The sequence below is a fragment of the Falco punctatus genome, assembly GCF_963210335.1.
Source record: "Falco punctatus genome assembly, chromosome: 1".
In the NCBI taxonomy this organism is placed as follows: Eukaryota; Metazoa; Chordata; class Aves; order Falconiformes; family Falconidae; genus Falco; species Falco punctatus.
The window spans coordinates 75,770,503-75,795,278 of record NC_137580.1 but is presented as its reverse complement, the minus strand read 5'-3'; the positions used below and the strand labels follow the sequence as shown (position 1 = coordinate 75,795,278).

The 24,776-nt window shown below is 49.2% G+C and overlaps 2 protein-coding genes across 2 annotated transcripts; both read right to left on the bottom strand.

Annotated features, from left to right (window-relative positions):
- Positions 1-1,421: 1,421 nt before the first annotated feature.
- On the bottom strand, positions 1,422-7,404 carry ARL9 (ARF like GTPase 9). Its single transcript, XM_080397607.1, has 4 exons — positions 7,176-7,404; positions 6,692-6,860; positions 3,736-3,911; positions 1,422-2,604 (listed from the first exon to the last, which is right to left on the bottom strand). The coding sequence occupies exons 1-4, from the start codon at positions 7,320-7,322 to the stop codon at positions 2,425-2,427; spliced, it is 672 nt and encodes a 223-aa protein (XP_080253733.1). The 5' UTR covers positions 7,323-7,404; the 3' UTR covers positions 1,422-2,424.
- Positions 7,405-9,205: 1,801 nt separating this feature from the next.
- On the bottom strand, positions 9,206-24,597 carry SRP72 (signal recognition particle 72). Its single transcript, XM_080397536.1, has 19 exons — positions 24,438-24,597; positions 23,128-23,248; positions 20,923-21,046; positions 19,973-20,116; positions 19,083-19,194; positions 17,861-17,892; positions 17,112-17,236; positions 16,962-17,019; positions 16,651-16,782; positions 16,125-16,253; positions 15,544-15,616; positions 14,924-14,988; positions 13,839-13,934; positions 13,296-13,399; positions 12,027-12,104; positions 11,228-11,365; positions 10,938-10,975; positions 10,472-10,631; positions 9,206-9,462 (listed from the first exon to the last, which is right to left on the bottom strand). Exons 1-19 carry the CDS (start codon positions 24,553-24,555, stop codon positions 9,288-9,290), a joined length of 2,022 nt encoding a protein of 673 aa, XP_080253662.1. The 5' UTR covers positions 24,556-24,597; the 3' UTR covers positions 9,206-9,287.
- Between the last annotated feature and the right edge of the window lie 179 nt (positions 24,598-24,776).

Sequence of the window (24,776 nt, the reverse complement as noted above, 5' to 3'; positions counted from 1 at the left end):
GAAAGCTCTGGACAGACAGGGGTACCCACACAGGATGCACCTGCAGCAGCTCTGCAACTTGACAGAGTTAAGCTGCCTCACTCACAAGGGGACAGCCCTGGGGGAGCCTTTGCCTTTTGTGCTTGCCAGCAGGGAAAACTCTGCTGCAGACAGACACAGACACACCTCCCCTCTGCCTCTGAGCCCACAGACTCATTGCTTAAGGGGGATCAGGTCCCTTTGAGACCAATTCCTCGTAAAGCAGAGTCCCAGCTTCCATTTTGAAGAAGCAGGACAGAGTTGTTTGTCATGAGAAGCAGAGGGAAGGGCAAAACCAGGCATCATTTCCTCTGTGTGTTTATCATCGCGTCATCCAACGTATCAACTCACCGCTCAAAGTAAATCCCTGAGACCTCCCTGAGAGATGTGGGGCACAGCCTGGACACCAGCCAGGAGGCTGAGCCTGGGAGGGTTTCTTACCTGTGGCATGAGCTTGCAGACAAGTAACAAGAAACTGCAAAGACAAGAAGAGGTGAATTTAAAGGCTGGGTAACTTCTGCAGCTCGGGCTGCCTGCTCTTCAGCGTGAAATAATCACAAGGCAGATTAACTTTGTGCATCTCCTTAGGATACAGTTGCTTGCAGGTATTTGTGTTGGGTTTCCCCAACAGCTTCCCGGTGCAGTTGCACAGCAGCGCAATTGCACGTGAAGTGCTCCTCTCCCACGAAATGCTCCTCTCCAGGGGTGCTAGCAGCCCCCGAGGCTGCAGGACAGAGCACCCCAGCACCACCTCCCCTCACCAGCACCCTCCCCCTGGGACGAGTCACAGCACCCACTGCTAACCCGCAGGCTCCCACCTGCCTCAGTGTGGCTGTCCCTTATTCTTGTCTTCAAGCACTTGAAGGGGACGTTTCAAGAGCGCTGGGGGACCAGCAGCCGTACTAAACCGGGACTCCGCAGCAAAGTGAAACAAGATGCCATGTTTTAGGGGTGGGGGGCAACAGAAGAACTAGAGATGTGGTGACACCAGTGCCATGGTGAAACCAGGGGCAACTTCGGGGAGCCGCATGTCCTGACGGTGGCTGCAGCCCCACCAGGGGCTGGCATCGCTTTGCCCAGCAGACACTCTCAGCTACAGTGCCAGGGGGCTGCCAGCACCGCCAGCTGTGCCGTGCCCAGGAGCCCTCCTGCCATCACAGCCCCGAGACCTGCCATGGCTGGGGGAGGGGCCAGGGCCAGGGGGAGATGCCACCAGAGCGGGAAGGGCTGCCCCACTGCCTCCCCCACTTCATCCCCACCCACCGGCACGGGGCCAGGCCACCACCACGGCGTGAGCTCCCAGGTCTAAAGGTGAGACCTGCTTTAAAGGCGGCCATCCGAGTAAGGCCTCCGGGGTCCCCAGCAGCACTCCTCATTGGAGTAAATGAAGCCCAGACCACTGGTTAGGGCAAAATTTTCTGCTTTATGCATCTGTTCCAAAGGACAAAACCGTAAAACGCTCATACAATAAACACAGCTGCAAATCAGGTCCTTGACAGATCTGCTCCCGGATCACGCTTCCTGGAGCGTAATTATGAGGACACCGGGAGAGTGACACACATCAGCCACTCACATTCCTCAGCTGCTACGCTAACAGGAATTACTTTCAAAAAACAACAGGTTTTTCACATGTAAGGCTGATCGCTCGAGGACAACCTGGACTAAACTGAAATAAGCCGCTCAGCCTGATGAGGGAGTCTCCCACCTTTGGTGCTAATTTAACTTAAACGCTTCCAGTCACTACCTTAAATTACAGTTTTGTTTTTCCCCTGTAGGCAAAGAAACACCTCATATCTTATTGCTTTCATTTTTCTTGTTCTTACCCACTAAAGAAGCAGTAACCAACCCAATTTCCACAGATTACTGGTTTGCCACTCCCTTAAAAGCTGGCTCCAGTACAGCAACAACAAAAATTGTCACTGTCAAAATTACTAGTCACAGCACTTTAAATTTCTGACACTGTCAAGAAGCGAGGTCTCCTTTTTAACACAACACCACTGTTAACAGGGTTCTGTAAAACCTGTGAAGTAAACGTATTTGAATTTTAGCCTGAGACATCAACCCAGGTTAAATTCACTGGATACGACTTTGTTCCTTTGAAATCAATGCTCGATTCCCACCTGGCAAGAAGACATCTCAGCCCACCTAAGCTATATAGCCCCTTAACTCTACTGTCTGAGAGACTAATTTACCCCTACAAATACGCTAAAAAATAGACTACTTTTCAAATGTATTTTCAAACCACTATAAATTACATTTTCTTACCAATTAGACATCTTTTTCAGAGGAATTCCACACCCACAAGGAAAAGATACCTGAACATTTCAGTCACCATGTGGCAAAGTGACCAAACACTAACACCTTGTTTCCCTCAGCTAAAAATACCACATTGTAGGAGAAGAGTTGTCACTGTGTTTCCAAAATGAGCTGCGCTATCAGCTCCTTGGCATCCTTCATGCCGGAGGAGATCTCGGAGCCATCTTCAGCCACGTGGGTACCAATCAAGAACATCTTTCTCTTGTCCCCAATATCAGACAGTGCCAGAGCATCATGGATATCGGTGATGCAATATGCACCTTCGAGGTCCTGGTAAAACAAAACCAAAATGAGCCTGTTAGCTGCAAGAGGCGGCGGCACCATTCCTGCGTTGCAAGAAGTGGCAGCGCTGTTCCCACTTTGAGCTGCTGCTTTTGTCCAGGGAGGGGAAGTGTCTCAAAGGCTCTGGGGGCACCATTCTTAGGTACCTTCTATAAGATCAAGTTCCCATGCCCTAAAATACTTCGGGCGGGGAAAGATGTTCATCTTAACTAATTTCTTCCCAAAGAAATATGGGTACAGTTCTGTTTCTAGTAATTCCAGTGTTTTTGAGAACAATGGAAGACTTCCAGTACAAGGCAGACAAAAGTCTTGCTGGCCCAAGACACCAAGCGCCTAGCACAGAGTTATAAGAACAGGGCAAACGTACAAGAGCCATACCCTGCATACCTTCTCAGCTACCAGCACTTCTAACCCTGGGACCTAGAGAATCAATAGTAAGATTTGTGTTTCATGAAGCCAAAGCTTGCACTCGTGTTCAAGAGTAACACAAACGACTACTAGCAACATGCCTAAGTTACTAGAAATTTAGGAGGTAACAACATGAAGCAAACTGAGCACATGGCACTCCTAAAAGAAAATCTGGGCATAAAAACCGTGGGCTGTTCTGTCACCTGAACATACCACAGGCACAACTATATTCTAGGTATAGCACCAGTCACTGACACTTTCACAAAGATCTCAGGAGAAAGCACTGCCTTGGGAAGAAAGCTGCTCTTTCATGCTTCAGCAGCAGACGTTGGAGCAACCAACCAAACAAGTGCTTCACTTTTCAGTTGCTGCTAGGTAAAGCAGCACTTCTAGACAGATATTCAGAACAGAAACTTAACTCCCATTCTAACTCCTCTCCCTTGCAGCTCTCAAACCTTGCAACTCTACAGCAGTTTCCACCAGTATTTCCACCCACAGCTCTGCACATCTCCCGAGCACGGGACCTGCATTTTGCAGGTCCAAAACTCAACCTCAGACTATCTTATTTTGGCGTCAACAGGTGTCCCAGAAAGACCCTCAGCTCCCAGCCACGTGGCCTCCTTACTAGCACGAAGTCTCCTTTGAAAGGTGTTGTTGCTGGTTTTGGAGCTGCTGCCAGCCCAAGCTCAGCTAGCAGCAGGGAACTCATACCTGCTTGTTAGCCAGAACCACCACCGGCAGGGTGGAGTTGCTCTGGATCAGTTGATGAAGCAGCTGTTTCGCCACAGGCAGTCGGGCATGATCGGCCGAGTCCACCACATAGATCAGCAACAGCACTCTTGGCAAGTACATCTTCCAGTAGGAACGCAGAGATTCACTGCCCCCGACTGGAAGAGAAGACAGCAGCACAGGATTCACCAAGTAACCCAAGCAGCACTGCTCCCCGAGGTGCTGACAGCAGGCCCCGAGCTGAAAACCCAAGGTATTTGGGTTACCAAAACTCAAGGTATTTGGGCTACTGTATAGGAGACTGGAAATAGCTTTATTTTTTCCTGTCAAGTCTCACGCAGGCATATGTGTGTGCTCGGGGGGGTGGGGATATCTTTCCATTTTAAGCCATTGAGAGGATTCTGGACTCAGATTCTTTATGGTTGCTTTCTGCCTTGTTGGTTCTTGCTCTCAAGCAAGTAGGGAGAGTAGAAAGAGGGTAAGTGTCCATAAACACCACGTGAGAATGTCCCCATATAACCTATCTCCACATATCCACCTCATCTTAAGACAACGCAGGCCTACAATTTCCAAAGAAGACATTTAGCTCTGAGGTGGGGAGAGCTCTCATCAGATCTGTGTGACACTAGGGACTAGTTCACAACTCCCACAGCTTTCATACCGTCAATAACCAGAGGTGCTTAGGAAGAGAGAAAAATCAAGCCCCAGCAGACTCTTCAGGGAATCCTTGGGAGAAGTCTTTGCACAGGATACATTTCTACCTCGGTTCTTCTCTGCTGGATACAGAGGAAAACCATCCACCCTCAAAACCAGGCTTCATAACAATTCTGTGGTGAAACCATATACAGAAAGTTACTCGAGATTGTTGTTCCCATCTGGGGACAAAAAGAGTTTGGGAGTTTGCTGAGCTTAATAGGAGCGGGACTAGCTAACAGTATATTAAATATTTCCGATGTGTTTTCAGCTCTCCAGGTTTTCTCCTAAGTACACCGCAGAACCACTCGCTCAAAAGTACCGAGGTGCTCAAAAGACACGGGTAAGCCTCCCAAAAATAGCAAGTTTTCAAAGCAATACATCTGGGATTGCCTATACCTGTCTCCTGCCTTACACAGGAGCTCTTTAAAAAACTGACTGGCCGGTCAGCCATCTTTTACTGCCCTCAGTGACTCTGTTCTGTTTCAAAGCCATTTTGCTTTCGCTTAAGTCAAAATGATTCAGTAGTTTCAAGAATGTAGCAGGGGAAGCAGGGCATGTCCACCTCTTCTTCAAGAGCCCCAGCGTCTCTGCAGGCAGAACTACAAACCTGCCACTGCAGAAAGGAGACAAAGGGCTGTGACTGACACATCACACTTGGGACAGATGCCTCTGATTCTGTACTGTGATGTTGTGGGGGCTCACCACCATTCCCTTTGTTAAGTGCATTCATGCATAGCATAACCCAGGGGTCAGCAACCTCACAGAGAACTCTTTCTTTTTCCCAAACCAGTAAGAACTCAGCAGAAGCCAAGAGCTCCTATTCCTTGCAGAGACAAAGTACCACCCACTTATCTATATGATGGTACAAGGATGTAACAGTTTCCTGTTTGTCTAAGCCAGCAAAATAAAAACCCTGCTGACTGCTGATCACCTTGTGCCACATGATCACAGCATAGGCTGCTAACCCCTGGACTAAGCGATGGTGCAGACTGAGTAAGTAACCGGATTAGAGAGCCATGCACGGATTTACCTGGCTGAAACTGGCCTGAGACATTTCATTTCCCATGGGTCTGATTGCAGCCATCACATCTCAGTCACTACCAACCTGGACCAGAGAGGGAAGGACGACTCAGAAACAACAGGTTCTGCCATGGGGTGTGCAGCACTGGGCCCAGGCCATCCCCAGGCAGGAGCAGAGATAGTGTGGGTTTCTCCAGGCTCGGCTAGACCAAGCACTTCCACATAGGAAACACAGCTATCTCATACCTCCTAGGAGAGTGACACAGACTACAGGCATCTCTGGAGGGATGATTTCCCCAAGCCACTGCAGAGATTCCTATGGTAGTAGGACTAGGAATGAAACTGCCTTAGTGGCCTCCTCCTCACATCCCAAAAACTTACCTGGGAACAGCACAACTTCTTTAGGCCTGCTGACAAAGGTACAGAGGTGTCTATGGGCTAGCTGCTAACTGAGCAGGTCAAGCACTGGTACGGTGAAGTGCAGAAACAGCAGGAACAAAGAGCAGCTTCTGCCCCCACAGCAGGCAGGCACCAATGAGGCTGTCAGCCTCTCTGTACCAGGGACTGATGCGACTGCAGGGCCTCTACCTTCCCCACCGGCTAGCTGCACCTAGAATAGCTGTGACACTCCAACAGCATCATAGATGCTCTCTGCAGGCACAGATAACACCCAAAAATCAGTGCTAAGGACAACACAGAAAGTTCAGCAAAAACCTACAAACACTCACAAGCCAATAAAGACTAGAAAACACAGCTTATGAGGCTTTTAACAAAAAAGTATGAAGGTTTTCTCCTCCTCCTCTCTTCTTTCACGCTATTGACTCTTCTTCAGCTCTTGCCCTTTGCCAGGCATGAGCCACAAGGGGAAACCGTACAACACACACTGGCCCACTGGCCAAGGACCACGACACAGGGCTTACTGGGGAGACCTCCGCTTTGGGCTGGTTTAATACCACCAGGCTTGCTACCCTTCCCTCTCTGGGAGCAGAACTCCCTGGAGGACACGGCTGAACGAACAGAGACCTTCTCTAGCACGAAGTCTATCATGTCCTTCCAAAAGCAGGGTAGGAAAGCTGAATCCCCAAGGAGAAAATAATCACAATTTCACATTATCTGAGCAGGCATAAGGGAACTTGGAGCTTTGAAAACACGGGCCTGACCGACCCCTAGGGCACAGGACAGGAACTGATTCTATGTTCCGTACTAAAACAGGTGCACTCACTCTCCAGGAATTCCATCTGGGTCTCTTCGGTGTTGATGCAGATGGCATTGAAGCCCTCGGTGGGAGTCACGCTGCGCTTGCCACGGTTGGTCGCCAGGGCCTGGAGCACGCTGGTCTTCCCAGCCCCATCCAGGCCCAGCACCAGGATCTGTTTGCCGTGTCCCTGACCCTGCAAAGCGAGGGGCAGCAGGCTGAGCCGGGTGGCCGGGGCAGCGCACAGCTCGGTGGGGCTCCGGATGGAACAGCGACAGCCGCTGCACAGCGGCGGAGAGACGGGGCCCGCCGGGCACCAGCGCACGGCGCCGGGAAGCCGGGCCGGCCTGCCCGGCGCGGCTGCACGGGGCTGTGGAGGCCAGCGGAGGCCGCGGCCCGGCCCGCCCGCCCAGCCCACCCCGCCGCGCTGCCAGCGCAGCCCCGCCGAGCGGCCCCGCCGGCGCCCCGCGCCCCCGCGGCCTCACCCGCCGCCCCGGCCCGGCCCCGGTACCTGGTCGGCGGCGGGCGGCGCGGTCCGGCTCCGCTGGCAGGCTCGGTCCCGCGCCCGGGCCCACCAGGCCCAGGCCGCCACGGCCACACCGCCCGCCAGGGCCAGGGCCGCCCCCCACCGGGCGGCGGCCGGCGGGCGGGTGCACATGGCCGCCCCGCGAACCGGCACCGGCACCGGCCCCGCACCGGGCGCCGCCGGCCCCCCCTGCACGCGCACGGCGCCCCCCGGCGCCAGCCGCGCTCCCCGCTGCGGGCGCACCGTCTCCGCGCGCCGCCCGAGCCGGTGCCGCCGCCCCCGCCCCGCAGCGGGGTTTGCCCCCGCCCCCGGCACCGCGCCGCTCCCGGCCGGCCGGGGCTCCGGCCACGCTTTTCCAGAGGGGGCGCGGGGAGGGCGCAGCGCTGCGTTCCCCGCTCCGGGTCACCCTCCAGCAACCGCACCCGCAGGGCACCCCCGCTCCCCGGGCACCCCCGAGAGCGCCGTCTCCAGCAACGGCCGCTGCCAGCGCCTCCCGACGCTGCTCCTCCGCGCCCCGCTCTTCCTCCTTCAGACCCAGCCCCCTCCCCAGATGCTCCCAGTCAAGGATGAAGGCTGGATTCCACTTCGGCTTTGACTCCGTGGGCACTCAGGCTGTGCTGTTGGGGTTTTTTAAGCCACAGTAACACTCCCCTTGCTGCCCACCTCTTCGGGCCCTTTACATTCTTTCCGGGACAGCAGCCTTTCCCTTTTAGCCTGACATCTGACTACTCTCCCCCAGGTGCTATTTCTACGCACTGAACATCCATGTACTGTGTCCTGGTTTCAGCTGGGATGGAGTTAATTTTCGTCTCAGTAGCTGGTGCAGTGCTGTGTTCTGGCTCTGATGTTTTTAGTTGTTGCTGGGTGATGTTTATGCTAAACTTGTCAGTTCCTTGGGCCCTGCTAGCCAGAGGGCTGGGGGAGCACAGGGAACTGGGAGGGGACACAGCCAGGGCAGGTGACCCAAACTGGCCAAAGGGATATTCCATACCATATAGCATCATACCGAGTACATAAACTGAGGGAAGAAGGAGGAAGGGGACTTCTGGCATTATGGCATTTGTCTTCCCAAGTCACCATAACACGTGATGGAGCCCTGCCTTCCTGGGGATGGCCGAACACCTGCCTGCCCATGGGGAGCGGGGAATGAATTCCTTGGTTTGCTTGCATGCACGGCTTTTGCTTTACCTATTAAATTGTTCTTATCTCAGCCCCCGAGTTTTACGTTCCTTTCCAATCTTCCTTCCCATCCCTCTGGGTGAGGGGGAGCCAGCAAGCAGCTGCGTGGTTCTTGAGTGCTGGCTGGGGTTAAACCTCAACATATGGAAAAATGTTTTTGCTACATTCAGACCAAAGCACGCGTTTCAAGAGATGCTTAGGGGGTACCTGTGGGGCACCAGGAGAGCAGACACATCTTCCATCTCACCACCAGATCCCACTTGGGAAGTGCAATGCCTCTTCAATGCAGCCCATCACCACAACCAGCCGCTTTGTTTTAGCTCACTCCTGTTTTGCCAAGCCCCCCAGGATAAGGCAGCTGGCTTGCAGAAAAGGGGACACCAAGTCAGCTGCCACATGCTTTGCCGTGCTTTCTCCTAACAGCCTTGTTGTCCCCCTTCACATTACCTGCTCCTGCATAATCCAGCCCATATGTTGTTTTCCAAGACCCTTTGTGCCTGTGCTTGTTAGCGGTCAATGACTGACTGGGATGAGACAGAGAAGACAGTGCTTGCGTCACACAGACACACTGTCAGATAATCTGTTGAATGCCTTCACTAACATACACAGGAGGAACATACATTTCAAGTTCTTGATTATTCCACATCTTTTAAATGTTTGGCAACACAGACAGATTTCTTCTCAGGGGCTGCGTTTGAGTTTGACGGCAATACCCTAAGTCACAGTGAGGGCAAGCACGAGGAAGGAAATACGGTGAGCAGACACAGCATGGTGCCTACACCAGCCCACCTCCCCCCAGACCACTGACAGGCAGGACAGAGATCTGGATGCCAAGAGTCTTTCGCCAGCGCTTGCTTTTGACCTTTATTCTGCAACCAGCATCACCTATTGAAGGAGGGAGGTTACACATCCTGCTTTTTACCATCCTCCTTTAGCCCCTTTCTTCTTCTTCTGTTGCTGTTTCTTCTTGGTAGCTGGGGCACCAGCTGGTTTTTGGTGCCGGGGAGGGATGACGTTACTTGTGGCCGATACAGCTGCAGCGCTGCCAGGCCGAGGGGAGGTAGGTGGGCTGCTGGCAGTCCTACTGGCATCCCTGCAGGGAAGATGAGAGAAAGAGGTATCACATGTGCTCACAACCACCTGCAAGACATGGCAGTACTGCAGGAAGCCAACAGCAAAAAAAATAGCAGCTGCCCCATAAGACAGCATTAGGTAGTGTTATGTATGGGAGGGCACTCACGCAAGGAGATCTTAAATAAGCTTCAACATATATAGAACGCTGATGGATGATGAGAACATGTCTCAAAGGGCAGGCAATCCCCTTCTAACTGATGTTCACTAGACAGTGTAAGTCCTCAACACTGAAAGCAAAGCTAAGTTTTGAACAGACACAGGACAGCTCACACAACACATGGGAAGCCTTTCAGGCCCCCACGCTCAGGCAGTACAAACCCAACATACTTTCTCTCTCCTTAAACACAAAGGCATGTTTGTGCCAGCTCTCCTTGCAAACACTGCTCAAGCCAACAGTGCCACAAAAGGCTTTTCATGCTTCTGTTTTGAGACGGCTGTATAAAGAGAAACTATCAGACAGCACTGGCAATTCCCTGTGTTGCTATTATTTTAGAAGTACTTCCTTCTCTCAGATGCTAGTAAGTCACCATCTTGCTGTCAGGCCTCATACACAATGGTAAACCCTGATTCTAGCTTGAATAAGAGTCAGCTTAGAAGGAAATAGAGTGTTTTCCAAAATCATGGCTAATTGCTCTCCAGCTGCCAAAAGACTTGAAAGCAAATAGCTTGAGAGAAAGCATGCAAAATCAATCTCATCATCAAAGCTAAAAAAGCACACTAAAAGACTATGGACATTTTATTTGCACCCTGGCACCTTCAAGCACAACTGTAATATAATTTTGGGTTTCAGTAACCTATAGGGATCTTCAGGAAGAACAGATGGTGGAAGGTTCCAGTGGCAAGGTACAGTTTCACTTGTGCTACCCACAGCTGGCATGACAAGAGGCACAGAAAAGCAGCACAAACCCAGCTCTCCCAGCCACCCAGGAGCGATTCCCCACACCAAACCCTGCAAAATGGGTACTTACAGTTCAGAGGAGCCAGCTGTGGTTGAACCCTGAGTCCCCTTGCCAACCTGATCCTTCTTCTTGCCCTTCTTCCGTCCACGATAGTAGGAACGCTCTCGCATTGGAAGCCACCGCTCAGGGTCGGGAGTCACCTTGGGGTCATAGTTCTTAGGCAGCTTTCCTGCAGAACATGCAGTGCCGGCACATGAGAGTCGGGTCAACGCACTAGAGAGGCATCACCAATGGATACACATGGGGGGGGGGGGCAAAGAGCCCAGCAACCCGCATCAGCTTATCTGGGTGCTGCTCTCACTTCGATGGAAAAACACCCCATCGAAACAAGCTATCATGAAGATCTGGGTTCACAGGGACCCAGTCCCAGCAAAGGGCTCCAGCTCCTGGGAAGCTGAAGGGTGGCTATTTGAAGAAACAATCTGGCTAGCTCTCTGGAGCTGTGCCCTGTCAACAGCTAGGAAATGCAACTTACCCTTCTTTTTTTTCTTCTTCTTCTTCATGTCCCCTTGGCTGAAAAACAAGAAGGGAAACAGCCACTGTGACACAGCAGACAAGTCAACTAAAAAATAGCTCTGGAAGAAGCTAAACCATTCTCATCTTTCTCAAACCTTGGTCTGCTGCTACCTGAAGCTCCTTGCAGTTAAAACACCAGTCTCCCTTTCCACCAGTCTCCCGTCAACAGCAATGCCCCCACCACACCAGGTGTAGTTCTTGTGCCAGCCCAAAAAGTGACTGCACCAGAGCTACAGCGGCCTGATTTACCCTTGCTCCTTCTGCTGGTTGTCTCCAGTGAGCTTCCCAGCTTTCTTCCGAACATAGGTTGCTCCATGGGAGTTTTCCAGCGCATCAACATCTACTTTCAGTGACAGGGTGTCCGAGGAAGGCAAGTGTTTGCTAAGACTGCAAGGGGCAAGTTCAGGAATGCAAACTAGCAAGCAAAAAGATAAACATCCAGGTTTGTCCAGATACCAACAGACAACTTCAGCTTGAACAGATCTGGCCTGTAAGCAATGCAGACACCAGGCAGACCTACAGGCCTAGTTCTGTCTCTCTCACCAGCTTCCCACACAAATTGGGATGAGCTGCTTAATTGCCATCTGCCTCATTTTTCCCTCCTTTGATACAGGGACAGAAGCAGTAACCACCTCTGAAACCTGCTCAGGGTGGCAAAAGCAGTATATGAACCTGGTATTTTGGGTCAGTGAGAGCTTATTTTATCAGGCAATTTTTTTTTTTTTATCCTGCATTACTACCACAGGTTTAAGATTCCAACACAACAGACTGGGAAGAGCTCCTATTTTGGTTCCACCTAGTCTTAAGTTACTAATTCTCAGAGAGAAGGAGGCCAAAGACAAAATGATCCTGGGATCCCACAGTAATCAAGCCAATTAGGGAAATAATCTAGCTCCAGACAACTTGACCTGGATATATAGCTGTTCTGGAGATGTTCCTTGCCTTTCTTCAGGTGAGAGTGAGTCTGTATTCCCCGCACAGCAGAAATCCAAGGGAGCAATGTCCAAACATCTCTTTCTTTGCTCTTATACCACCATCAAAAGGATACACTTTAGCTTTTTCAGGGTCTACCAGGGAGTAGGCAGAGATGAGCTGTGCCAGAGTATGCACATCTTTTGGGTTTTGCCTTTGTAGGGGGGGAAAGAAAAAGAAAAAGGAAAAGGACCAAGTTACCAAGGTACACACTCATCCCAAAGGCTGGTATCACCACGCAGTGCTTGCTTCTGCAGCATAGCTGCTATCTGTGGAGACAGGCATGTCAAGTCCATGGTCTCCTCCAGAGCACCAAACATCACTGGTGTGGGCAAAAGGAGGTGCAGACATCTCCACAGTATCATGAAGCAGGCAATGTGTCCTGGTTTCAGCTAGGATAGTTAATTTTCTTAGTAGCTGGTGCAGTGGTGTGTTTTGGATTTGGAGTGAAAACAATGTTCATAGCACACAGATTTTTTAGTTGTTGCTAAGTACTATGTATACCGATTCAAGGATTTTCCAGTTTCTCAGGCTCTGCTAGCAAGAGGTCTGAAGGGGCACAAGAAATTGGGAGGGGACGCAGCCAGAACAGCTGACCCGAACAAACCAAAGGGGTACTCCATACCATAGAACATCATGCTGAATATATAAAGCTGGGGGAAAAAGAAGGAAGGGGGGGACATCTGGAGCCATGATGTTTGTCTTCCCAAGTCACCATTATGCGTGATGGAGCCCTGCCTTCCTGGGGATGGCTGGGCAACTGCCTGCCCATGGGGAGTGGGGAATGAATTCCTTGTTCTGCTCTGCTTGCACAGCTTTTGCTTTACCTATTAAACTGCCTTTATCTCAACCCACATGTTTTCTCACTTTTACTTTTCTAATTCTCTCCCCCACCCCACTTGGGAGAGTGAGCAAGCAGCTGTGTGGTGCTTAGTCACTGGCTGGGGTTAAACCATGACACAATAAAAGACAAAAATTCGTCGGTTCCCAGTAGCAAAAGCAAGTCAGCAGTCCCCCAGAAAAGATTCCATCAAGTGTGTAACAAAAACTAAAACCTAGACATCCACAGTTCATGTAGCACTACAAAAAACGATGCATCCCAGTCTCCAAAACAACGTTCACTGCACACAAGAGGTTTCTGGGACAAGTCAAGCAGGGTTTCAAGTGAACATCAGCTATACATCAAATTAATTCTCCTTCCAAAATATGGCTTTTCATTGGAGCCCCTGTGCAAAATCAACTCTAAAGGACAGTTACCAGTCAACCAACCAGTCAACATCAACAAACACAGTCAAGACACTGTCTCACACCAGAGAGCTCCCTGTTCAGCAACCACCCAACTCACTTCCAGAGCTCCTCCAAGTCGCTGATTGCTTCCTTCTTCCTGCCGTGCTTTAGTTTGAAGTTGGCAGCTTCCCTTATCAGTGACAAATGGACAGGAGACTTTGGCTGAAAGACACAGCAGCCACCATTAGTTCCTCATTATCACAGCACGGAGCCCAGCTCTAGCTGGCTTTAACGCCCAAGACCTGACCAAGGAGAACTGAGTTAGCATCCTGTCACGCAGAAAGGACACCACCTTTGTACTCTAGGATGTGAGGCAGAACTGCATGGCACAAGGCAGCCTGCTGCTCCACAACGCTTTCTTATCAGGAAGAGGGCCTGATTGCTACCTTTGGGCACCCACAGCCACCACTCTCCCCATCTGACAGGTGTTGCACAGCTTATCTAAAATAAAATGAACGCTCACAAAACAGGAGCCAACAGGTCTCTAAAACCCCAACTGGATGAGCCATGGGGCTATGCATAAACAGGAAAAGCTGAGCTGGACCAGCTAGAAAAAAACTGAGACAAATCCTTGCACGTTAACTCCTCTGGTTTTACTTGCCTGGAATTTCTGATACCACTGGATAGCCTGTGTGAAGACCTCAATTGCACTGTCAATGTCCTCTTCATGACTGTACATAGTCACCAACGCAGACACCTGCAAACATTCAAGAGCTGCTTACAGCACACCTTCAAACAAGCCATCTATAGCCAGAGAGTCAGCAGTTAACTGATGGGATTTCCTAAAAGTATTGTTAATGTAAGCCTCCTGCTCTGTCCCTAAAAACCAGCTGTGCTAACAGGCAGGATACCCAGGTGATACCTTCCTACCCAGGTCACTCCCAAAGAAATAATCCCAACAATCCTCCTCCTACGGTACAACCTTAAGACTGCATTCACAGAAAGAACCTCCTTGTCTTGGCACTTTCTTTGCTTGCCACTGGACAGTTTTGTTAGAAACCCTTTTTCTTCCCACATTCTCTATCCCAAGAGCCACGAAAAAAGAAATTGGCACTGAAGACATGATACAGACACCACTTGTTTGTCTACATCCCAGTCGCAACCAGAGGTGACTCAAGGCAAAGAGCTGGTGTTGCTGACTGCCCCCTATAAATTACTTTGACCATTCACACTTGCAATTGGAACATATCTACAACTATCAGCCTCCACACAAAAGGCTTATACAGTACACGAGCATTTTCAAGGTCATCAAACACGAATACCGTATGAGCACATGTGTGCAGATCGGGCTGATGCTGTGGGGATGGAACACATGGCACTTTCTCCCCAATATCTGTTGTCCTAAAGCTGCTTCAAGAACATCCCAACAGTACATACCAGGGAAGCAGCTCCAGTCATGTTATGCAAGTAAATCCAGGCAACACGCAGGTCTAAGGGACTGTGAGAGAGTGGGAACATAGCCAGAGAGCATCTCTGCTGACAGGCAGAGTACTTCTGTGGCTAAGTTCAGGCCACCTGATGCAAGTTATAACCCCACCTTTGTCCAAAACAAGGAAGATGGGCTCAAAATCCCTGCAAACACTCAGTTCAAGTGAAAACCACAGGGAAGAGGCAACAAGGAGCGGGCAGTACAAAGCTGTGCTACAAGGGAAAAACCTCACACAGTTCAGACTGAGTTTTGCTTACCATACCAGGCTTGTGTTGCAGTTCTTCTATGCTCCTCAGGATCATGCAGGCTTTGGTTACACTGCCTATAAGAGAGACCGGAGGAATATGCTCTGAGTGGTGTGGTAACACTTCACCCTGCCAGTAAACTTCCAGCCAAAGGTAAACAATGGGGACATAACAGTCCCCTTCTCAGAACACCTCCCCCTTTTCCAGGAATAAAGGGCAGGCCTCCACACAAAGGACTCTTCCACCCTTGCCACATCCTGCAAGGGTTCAGAAGCAAGCTTTTGCAGGCAGGGTCTTCTCTTCCAAGAGCAACTCTGCCACCTGACTGTACACAGGAATGGTACCATCAGAGAGCCCCCACTGCTCCCAAGACCCTCCTGCTCCAGAACAGATTTAGCCCTATTACTCACAAAGACTGTGTGCCAGAGACCTGTGGAGCATGGACATCCAGGCATTAAGCCGTGAGCACATTCTGCCATAGCCATATATATAGAATACCTGACTGAAAGCATCTCTGCTCACCCCCTGTCACAACTGTAACTGCAGCAAAGATCGCCCTAAAGCCTGTTTTTCTCATCCCTTGTACCATTATCACGTGCAAACATCTTGCAACAATGGAGGACACTGGATACCTTGAGCAATTTTTAGCTGGGCCATCGTCAGCTTGATCTCAGCTGCATTGGCAGGGTGCTGGTCTGCAAAGTCCTGAGAGACAGAAGAAAGAATAATTCAACATGTGTGTGGGTACCAGGTTGCTGCTCTGCTGAATCATATCTCATGCTCAGTCACAGCAAACCGGCAACAGCCAAAGGAAGCTTTCCAGCACTGGCAGGCTTCAGCACACAGCAGAAGGTTCCAAAGTGTACCAGTGGCCGATCATCCTCTCAGATTTCTGTCCCAGGCCACTCACTCCCTCCAAAACAGAGACTGTTGCAAAGCACTTGCAAGCAGAGCAGCAGAGCCCACTGCTTACCCTAGAAGTCTACTACAGCTTCCCAAGCCTAAAAATCAAGAGGTGCAAGGGAACTATTTCCCCTTAAAAGCGGCATCGTTCAGTTGGGTATAAATGCTTTCCAGCAGTGTTAAACCAAACCAAAATAAGCACAGTCAGATACCCTGCAAAATTTAAACCAGACAAAAACTAAAGGATACAGCACAGGAGACCACAAAGCACAAGTTTAAATAGAGCTTGGCCAACTTTCTCTGAACCTACCTGCAGAAGCCCTACAGCCTTTGCATGCTGCTTCTCGCGACACAGTTGGGCTGCCTGGATAAGCACAGGGAGCAGATGCTCAGGACTCTGTGACTGCAGGCTTGCTGACAGCTTGCGGCACTGATCTGCCTGAGAAGTGGGAAGAGAGAACACATTTTTCTTAACCTCTGCAAGCACCTAATGCAAGGCTAACATACCAGTTTTATCTAAGATGTTATTGATGGCTTCCCTGAAATGCATACACAGAACAAGACAAGTCCTCTTGGCAGCACTTCAGATGCATCTAAGAACCCCACACAGCCCTTCTGTCTCTAGTCATCTCCACATCACCCTCCCTACAGCAACACTCAAGTCACTACACAATAAGCTGGCTGTTCTTTTAGGGATAATTTTTTTTCTCCTCACTTATGTGCCTAAAACAAGCTGTCTTATCTTCTGACACAGAACAGCTGCATATTCATTTTTGCCTAGGCAAACTCCTGTGGAGTACATCTGTAGCTATTTACTGCAGATCAGTTTCGCCCACCTGGTTAGTGTACATTGCCAGCAAAGCTTTGTTGAATTCAATCGCCTGAAGCTGTTTCTTAGAAAGTTTATGCTCAACACCTTCTGCATTGGTCAGCTTCACCTTCTTCTTTGAGTCAAAAACATTTTGGTCCTGGGGAAATGACACATCATTAGAAGATTTCACTACATTCCTTGAAGAAGAAAAGGTCTCTGGGTCTGCAAATTAACTACTCTTTAGGAAAGAGTCTTTCCTAGTTATTTCCCTTCTCTAGACAGAAGCAGAGAAGCAAGCTGAGTAACCCCCTTGAAAGCAGCAAGGTAATTCTATACCTTGTTAATGGTGATGATGTTATTCGCAATGACAGCAAGGAGTCCTACATCTGTTGGCCTGCAGGTAAGAAAAGTAGAAAGCACATCGTTATTAAGCAGTGGTCTTTCTACAAATGCAAGACTGAGCATTTGTTTTAGAAAAGCCCTTACTTCAACTTGATTATTTGATTGTAGAGCTGTAGAGCATCCTCTGTACGACCCTGCAGTTGCATGATATAAGCCATCTGACCATGAATAATGGCCAGTTCAGCCTCAATGTCTTCCTCTGTCACATCCTGAAAGCAAATCAAGGCAAAAAGAAACGAAGCTGCCATCTCACCTCTCTTGCCCTGGCTTCAGCATTCTGCTAGCAGCCATCTATGAGCTATCCTGGGCAGTATTAGCAGCAAGGTATCCCAGCTACTACAGGTGAAGGCTGTAACCACAGCACAAACACAAGCATATCTGGGTTAAACCAGGAGAAAAGAAAGCTTCACCTGCTCCTGCAAGAATCTGAAGATACCCTTAATTTGTGCACTGAATCTGCTGCTCTGCTTGAACCAACAACCATGATTACAAATTTCCTGTTTCCCACCACCCACCCAGCGTGTTCATCCTCAGCAGGGGTGGGTCACAGGGAGGTTTTGAATGACCTGTACCCCTCCTGCCCGCACCAGCACAGGCAACTGTGCAAGGCACACAGCAGCAATCAGTTTGCAGCGTTAGCTCCCCTTCTGCAAACAGCCATGGCTGCTGCCCCAGCCTCACAAGCTGGAACCAGCAGCAGTAGCAGGTCTTGCAGGGTAACCCTGCACCGCAGCTTCGGCTATCCTCTGGCTATCTGCAGTACACTTTATGAGCACACCCTCGTTCATGCTGGTGCAAAGCGAGCACTTTCCAGAACAACATCAAGAACTTACAGAATCTTCTGACAGCGATTGGCGACACAGGTCTAGAAGGAAAACCAAATTGAAGAACACAATTCAGAAGGCTTTAGGGCAAAAAACTGCCTAGAAGCATGGGGGACCATATACTTTTTTTTATGTATCCCTGAAACTTCTGCAGCATTACAAAGGCACATCAGACTACAAGACTGATTAGGGATGGGACTGAGCCTGAGCAAGATGACTAGATGATGCAGAAGAAATACTAAATGCACAGGAGATACTGTCTCTCCCAGAGCTGCCTTCTGGGAATGGAGTCACACACTCATTTTCCACCCCTGAGCAAATTTCCTTAAACCTAGCTCCTCATCTTTTCCATAGGGATCACTCAGCTGCAACTGCACTCACCATCTTAGGAGTTATTTTAAGTGCTGCAAAACTGCAATACTCAGATTACACCACCCTTTATGGAGCAGCAATTCCATCACTTTTCTGTACACACACCAGCCACTTAACTTTCTCATATACCTCACCGTAACATCACTTGCTTTGCTCTCCAAAGGACTATTATCACATATAGGCTCAAATTACACATGCTTAATAAACCAGTTATATGGGAAAGCTGCTATTCTACCATCAAAATCGGGACAACAGACTGACCTACATACCTGCAAGAGCAATTAGATCAGAAAGAAACTAATTCTTCCTAATTCTCCTCCCCAGCCTTTTTTTTTTTTGCCTTTTTTTTTTTTTTAAACACATACAAAGTCCCCCTTTCACCTCATAGGAAAAAAAAACTCTTTACAAAAAGGTTCATTTATTGGCTTATACTAATTTCATATCTAATTCAGACCATGAAGTTGTTGGGCTTTTTTTTATAATGTATGTTTACATATATACATATACTAAAAAAACAGACATTAGAATAGGTGAAACATTTCATGCTTATGAGAACAGATCACACTCATGTCTACTTCCTACTTCAAAAAACTGCTTAAAGGCACTGAACACCAACCAGGGGGCTGTAACAGAGTTAGGAGATTGTACGTGCTGCATGGCTCTGGAAAAGAGCTGCAAAGGAACGCTTCTACAGAAACACCAGTTCTGTCAGGAAACATCGGGAAAGCTACAACAAAAACTGACCAGCAGCAGGATTTAAGTTTTCAGAATCTCTTTCCCTCTAAGTAAGTTTGTCTATAGAGAACAAGTAACTACTTCTACCGCACAAAGCTTCCCTCTCACCTCACCATGTTTTTACCTTCTGCTTTCTGTAGTTTTTTCATTGCTTCATTCAACTTTCCTTGCCCAATCAATGCACATGCACTGTTATAACACAGCTCATAGGTAGCTTCTCGAAGGCCCAAATCCTCCTAGCATGAAAAGCAAATGTAATACTGAATAAACACCAATTCATCTAGACAGATTTAACAGGCAACGGACACAAACTATAGTTTTCATGTACATTCAAACTAGTCCTTGCAAAATACAATCAGAGGCAATTTTAAAAGGGCACACACCTGGCAAATAAGTCACAGTGCAAAGGATCTTCCCTCACACTGTACAAAGTCAGAGGCAACTGACAAGGCATCAATGACGCTCAAGCCTGAACTTGGGGACTACTCAGGCTGCTGGAAGAAGGCAGGTAAGGACCACTACTCTAGAGAACTAGAAAGTGGATCCACAGCACTGAATAGAAAGCTGAGAATGCTGTGCACACCCCTCCAAAGACAAAGACTTCTGAAAAAATGAAAACATTACAGTCTGCAGTGTTCATTAATAAAAATATTCCCAAGCACAGCTAGGTAATCCGGCCAGTTAACTTTACCCTGGGCAAGAGGGTAACAAGACAGGGGGAAACGCTAGTCATCACAGGTGTTCTGCCTAACACAGGCTCAGAGAGATGTACTTGCGCTCTGCTTTGACATCTAATAATATGAGTCTACTAGAGATCAAGTGATGTGTAAGTGTAACTCATGAACAATAACAACATTTATTCCTCCATACAAGAAAAGCACTAGGTGATCTTCAATACGCTCAGAAGTCATTAAGAGACATGAACACATTTCTATTCTGTTAAATATCTATGATTCCATACCCTTTATTCATTGGCTCTCACTCCTACACACATACACACACACACTTACTTACTGGCATCACCTTCTCCCAGGTGCTTTGTGCTGCCACAACAGCAGAGAGGTTGGTTTTTCTCTCTTCCTCATACTCATCCTGGGAGTTGCGGATGAGATCCCTGTAAGCAGCCAGACAATCATCATAACGCTCCAACCTGTACAACTGAGAAGGGAAAGGGATTAGCTTCAGAACAGTATTTCCCTGTATACACTAGTAACTACAGCCCCCTTCCTCCCTCCCCGTGAACTGGGGACAGGGGACCATCATATGTTTTCAGCTGAACAGAACTAAAATTTTGCATCTACTTTTAAGGGCAAACTCTACAGATATTTGTACAAGGACTCAAGCAATGACACCAGACACCTGCACAGAAACAGCACAGTTCTTACTCCTAAAATAGCTTCTTTAAAAGCAGCAGTTTACACAGTTTTGCCTTCAAACAGCCTTTTTCCAGATCACTTCACATCTCTGTGAGAGGTATTAAAGGAATGGTCTTTCATGCAGCTAAAAGACGACAGCCAGTTCTTCACAAAACTGTGCTGATTAACCAGGGAGAAACCAGAGAAGAAACAGAACTTCTTTTCTGCCTCCCTCCCAACACCCAAGATGTCAGGTCCCACAAACCATTCCTGGACAAGTACCTAATGCAGGCAAATGGCTCAACCACAAATAAATCTCATCAGCTCTCTTCCATCCCCCATGAGCCAGATGACTATTATCAGGCTGGACCCAGGAAGGGAGAGGGAGTCACAAATGTACTGCTTTGGTTCAGTGGCAGTTAAGATGACAACTCTGTCTCTAGCAACAGGTGACTGAAGCTCAACAGAAGCTGGACCAGTTGGGAACTGCATCTCTTCTTACCTTCAAAGCAGAGAAGGAAATTCTGTCCCCACACTTGCCCTACATTAGAAGGGGGACAAGGCATCCAGCATATAAAACTCCCACCAGGAAGAAAAGCTTGTAATTACCACTTGTCCATAAAGCTCCTTCAGTTTGTCTGTCTGCTGGCTGGCACTCTGAATGGTCTTGAGAGCATTTTCAATACGATTCAACCTGTATTCACAGTAGGCCTTCTCAAAGGCAATAATGTCACTGCAAAGACAAGACAAAGGCTGACAGCACGCCCTGTAGTCTTCATTCAAAGCATTCATCCACTTGAACACACTTGCTTAAGCAGCCCTTACTACTCACCGCTACATAACCAGAGCCAAACACCAGAGGTGAGAGCACATGATCCCAGATTACTGAATTATGTATCTGCCCAGCACTGAAAATACATTACATCTGCTTTGTGTTCAACAGAGAAGGAATATCAAAACTTCACCTAAAACAAGAGGTTCCTTTTGTCTGGTGTTTCCAGACACACAGCATTTCAAATCCGTCCCTCCAAGCCCACCCTGCCCTCCTACTTACTATGCAAATCGCATGCTTAAGGATAGAACAATACTAAACTTCATTATATGACTCCTTTTTAAGGAGAAAGCATAACATTACAGAAAAAGAATGGTTACTGCAAACTTTCGAAGACAACTACCTCACACAGAGAAAGGAAATGGTATAAAACACAGTCCCTCTTATAGTTTGATACTAAGCCAATGGTAACATTAACCTATTTTGAAATATCAGTGCAGGAGAAGTGCAGCTAAAGAGTTTGTTGATGTTAACATAAAATTGGCTTCAAAGCAAGCTCACACCAGCAGGGAAGCTTTATCAAACAAGCAGAGCCTTGAATACTATGTTCCACCTACACCGCAAGTTACCACTTAAGCCAAAAGAAAATTAATCAGTGATTCCCTTAGTTCACGACTGCTGCCACTTGTCACCAGCTATTTCTTTGCCTATTTACAATTACCTCAGTCCAGCTGAGTATTAAGGGAGTCTGAAAAGAAATGAATGGCATTAAGAATTAAAGCAAAGCAGTGGGCCAGCCTCGGTACGGGACAGGACAACTTCAAGACAGAGCAAGAACCACCACTTTCCCTGCTCTGCAAGATACACAGACAGACACACGGTAGAGCAAAGCTAAAGAAATTCTACAGAGAACTCTGAAGCCGGTTGAATTTAGAGAAATTACTCCTACTCCTCACCATCTACTAAAAAAACAAGCTAAGAAACTTGCAGGCGTTGACCTACAGCTCAGTCAGATGGCAACATAGATGCTGCAACTACTCTATCAGGTTTCAGAAAGCAGTTGTGGCCCTAATGGGACCCCTGGCATTAGAAGTGCTCTGTCCACAAGCATATACACTTGTGTTTTACCTCAGGTCTCTTCCAGCTCCCTCTCAGCACAGCATGTAAGCTGGAGCCACTTCCCCACCTTTTGTCTGACACGTGTACGAAAGAAAAGTACTAGTACATAATAACTAGGTAAAAGAAATTCGCTCTTCTAGAAGAGGCATTACTCCCTGTCGCTCCAGGAAATAATGGATTTGTGAATAAGGTAATTACATTTTATACAGCTGTGAACAAAAATGAGGGTGTATTTCATCACACTGATACTAAAAAGTCCTTAATAGAACCAGTATCTGAAATACAAAAATTTTGTTGCCAGACAGTTCTTAGGTAGCAGTTTTCATCCTAGTCGTTGCACAAAGAGCATCTTTTTTAGGAAGAAAATTAGATTCTGCTTAATGACACAAATAGGAAGCCTGACTTGTTCCCAACACAAGTGGTCTCCAAGGTCCTGATTTTGTGAACGTACACAAAGGGCTTGCATCACCCCAAAAGCTAAGCAGTACCTTCAGACTGTTGAAGAAAGGACCCCAAGGAGCAGCATGATGAGACAGACAAGCAAAGCTAACAGCTCTTACTGCCACTGGCAAGGGCTTTTTCCTTCTCTCTTCACTCCCTGTGAGACCCGTCTTCTTCCCTTGGACCAGCTATGGTGTTCAACCACGTCAATGAGCAGAATCAGCTCATGAACGTGGCTGAAAACTAGATTAGAAACAATCCCTTCAACAGTAACAGCAAGATGTTAGACTCTCTCAGACTCATCCAGACCACCTCTCACACCTTGAATAAATCAATGTTTCACTGAGAAGCCCAATCCCAAGGGCTGTGAGCACCTCCAGCTCTTTATTTTGCTGCCTATTAGTCCCTACCACTGAAGCTGCAGCAGCTTCTCAAGGACTTGCTGTTTCATATTTCGTGGAGTACAGCAAAACACAACTCACCTGGTTAACACTTTAGTGTGGGTGTTTATTACACTGAGGGCTTCCTTGAAGTTCCCGTTCTGGATAAGACACACTACTTTACACTGAAGTGCAGTCACATCGTCTTTGTTGATCTGCAGTACTGGAGGGAAAATCAGTTTCAACACAATGCTCTAACTCATTATTAGTCACACTATGGGTCCATAAGAGCCATATGCTTTTACAGTTGCAAAAACCCATCACAGAGAGCTGTCACGTCAATTTAAAATGGTCCTGGTATGGGTTGCTTTGGCTCAGATCATGAAACAAATTCTGTCAGGATAAAGAATCCAGTATAAATACTAAACTAACCAAAAGTGACCACTGTGCTAACACGCCTGGAGCAGAGCTGTGCCAAAGGAGCTGTACACGGCTGAACAAAACTTTCACTGGCATTTCACTTCCAAGCAGAGAACACAGTGCCAAAGCCTGAGTGCCACGTAAAGCGTATGCAGGAAGAAAAACACCTGATATAGAAGAACAGCATGGCTCTAGACAGGTACCCACTTTATATGCCTTCTGCCAGTGGAAGACAGTGAGGGAGAAGAACTAACGAGAGAGAAATATGTTTTGGTGGTTTGATTTGTTCATGTGATCCCAACTCTCAGATGAGCTGGAACAGGAGAGGAGCCCCTACTCCCTACAAATGGCAAAGACAGAACTTTAAGCCATAACATGCCCTCTATTGCAGTCCCATTTTGGATGCCAAACTATCAAAGCAAAACATCTCAATGTGGACTCCCACACTCGAGTACGTTATCGCTCCCGAATCTACTGGTCCATACACACACCACTACTCCTCTAGTTCCCAGGGGAAAAGCTCTTCCTCCTACGCTCAAAACTGAAGGAAAACCCAGGAGTAGCTCGGAAGGCTTGGCCCACAGCAAGGGCTGCGGGATGCAACAGAAGCCACCGATGGTCCCGGGGCAGGAGCAGGGCCTGGGGGGCTGCCCTGCTCGGCTCCCCCACCCGCTTCTGCCTCCCCCCCAGCCCAGGAAAGCCTCGGGAAGCGCGCCGGGCCGCCGCCGGGCCCCGCAACCCTGCTCCCGGGGCCGGCACGGAACCCACAGGCGGCAACCGGAGCGCAGCCGTGCCCCCGCCGCCCTGCCCCCGCGCTAGGCCAAGCCCGCCCGGGCAAAGACCGCGGGGATCGGCGCCCCGGGAGGGATGTGAGGCGGGGAGGGCGGGGGCGGGGCACGGGCGCCCGGCCCGCAGGCCGCCTTCTCCCGGCGGTGCGCGGCAGGGCCCGGCCCGACGCGGCGGCGGGGGGCAGCACTCCTGTACTCACTCACTTTTGTTAACGGACTTAAGCGCGCGGGCGAAGTCGCCGTTCTGGCCGCAGCGGTTGACCTCGCTCCACAGCGCCGCCGCGGCCCCCGCGCCGCCGGCCGCCGCCGCTGCTGCCGCCATCTTGGAACGGGGAGGAGAAACACGCCGGGGGGCGGGGCCGGCGGCTGCCCCGGAAGCGGAAGTGCCGCGCGCACGGGCCGCCACGTCGCGGTACCTGCGGGCCTCCTGTGGTTCCGCCGCGGGCCCCGGCCCGGCCCCTCAGCCGTCCCCCCCGGCCTCCCGAGCGCGGCCGGTACCGGGGGCCCGCCCGCGGGGCTGGTGCACGGCCGCGTCCTCCGCCG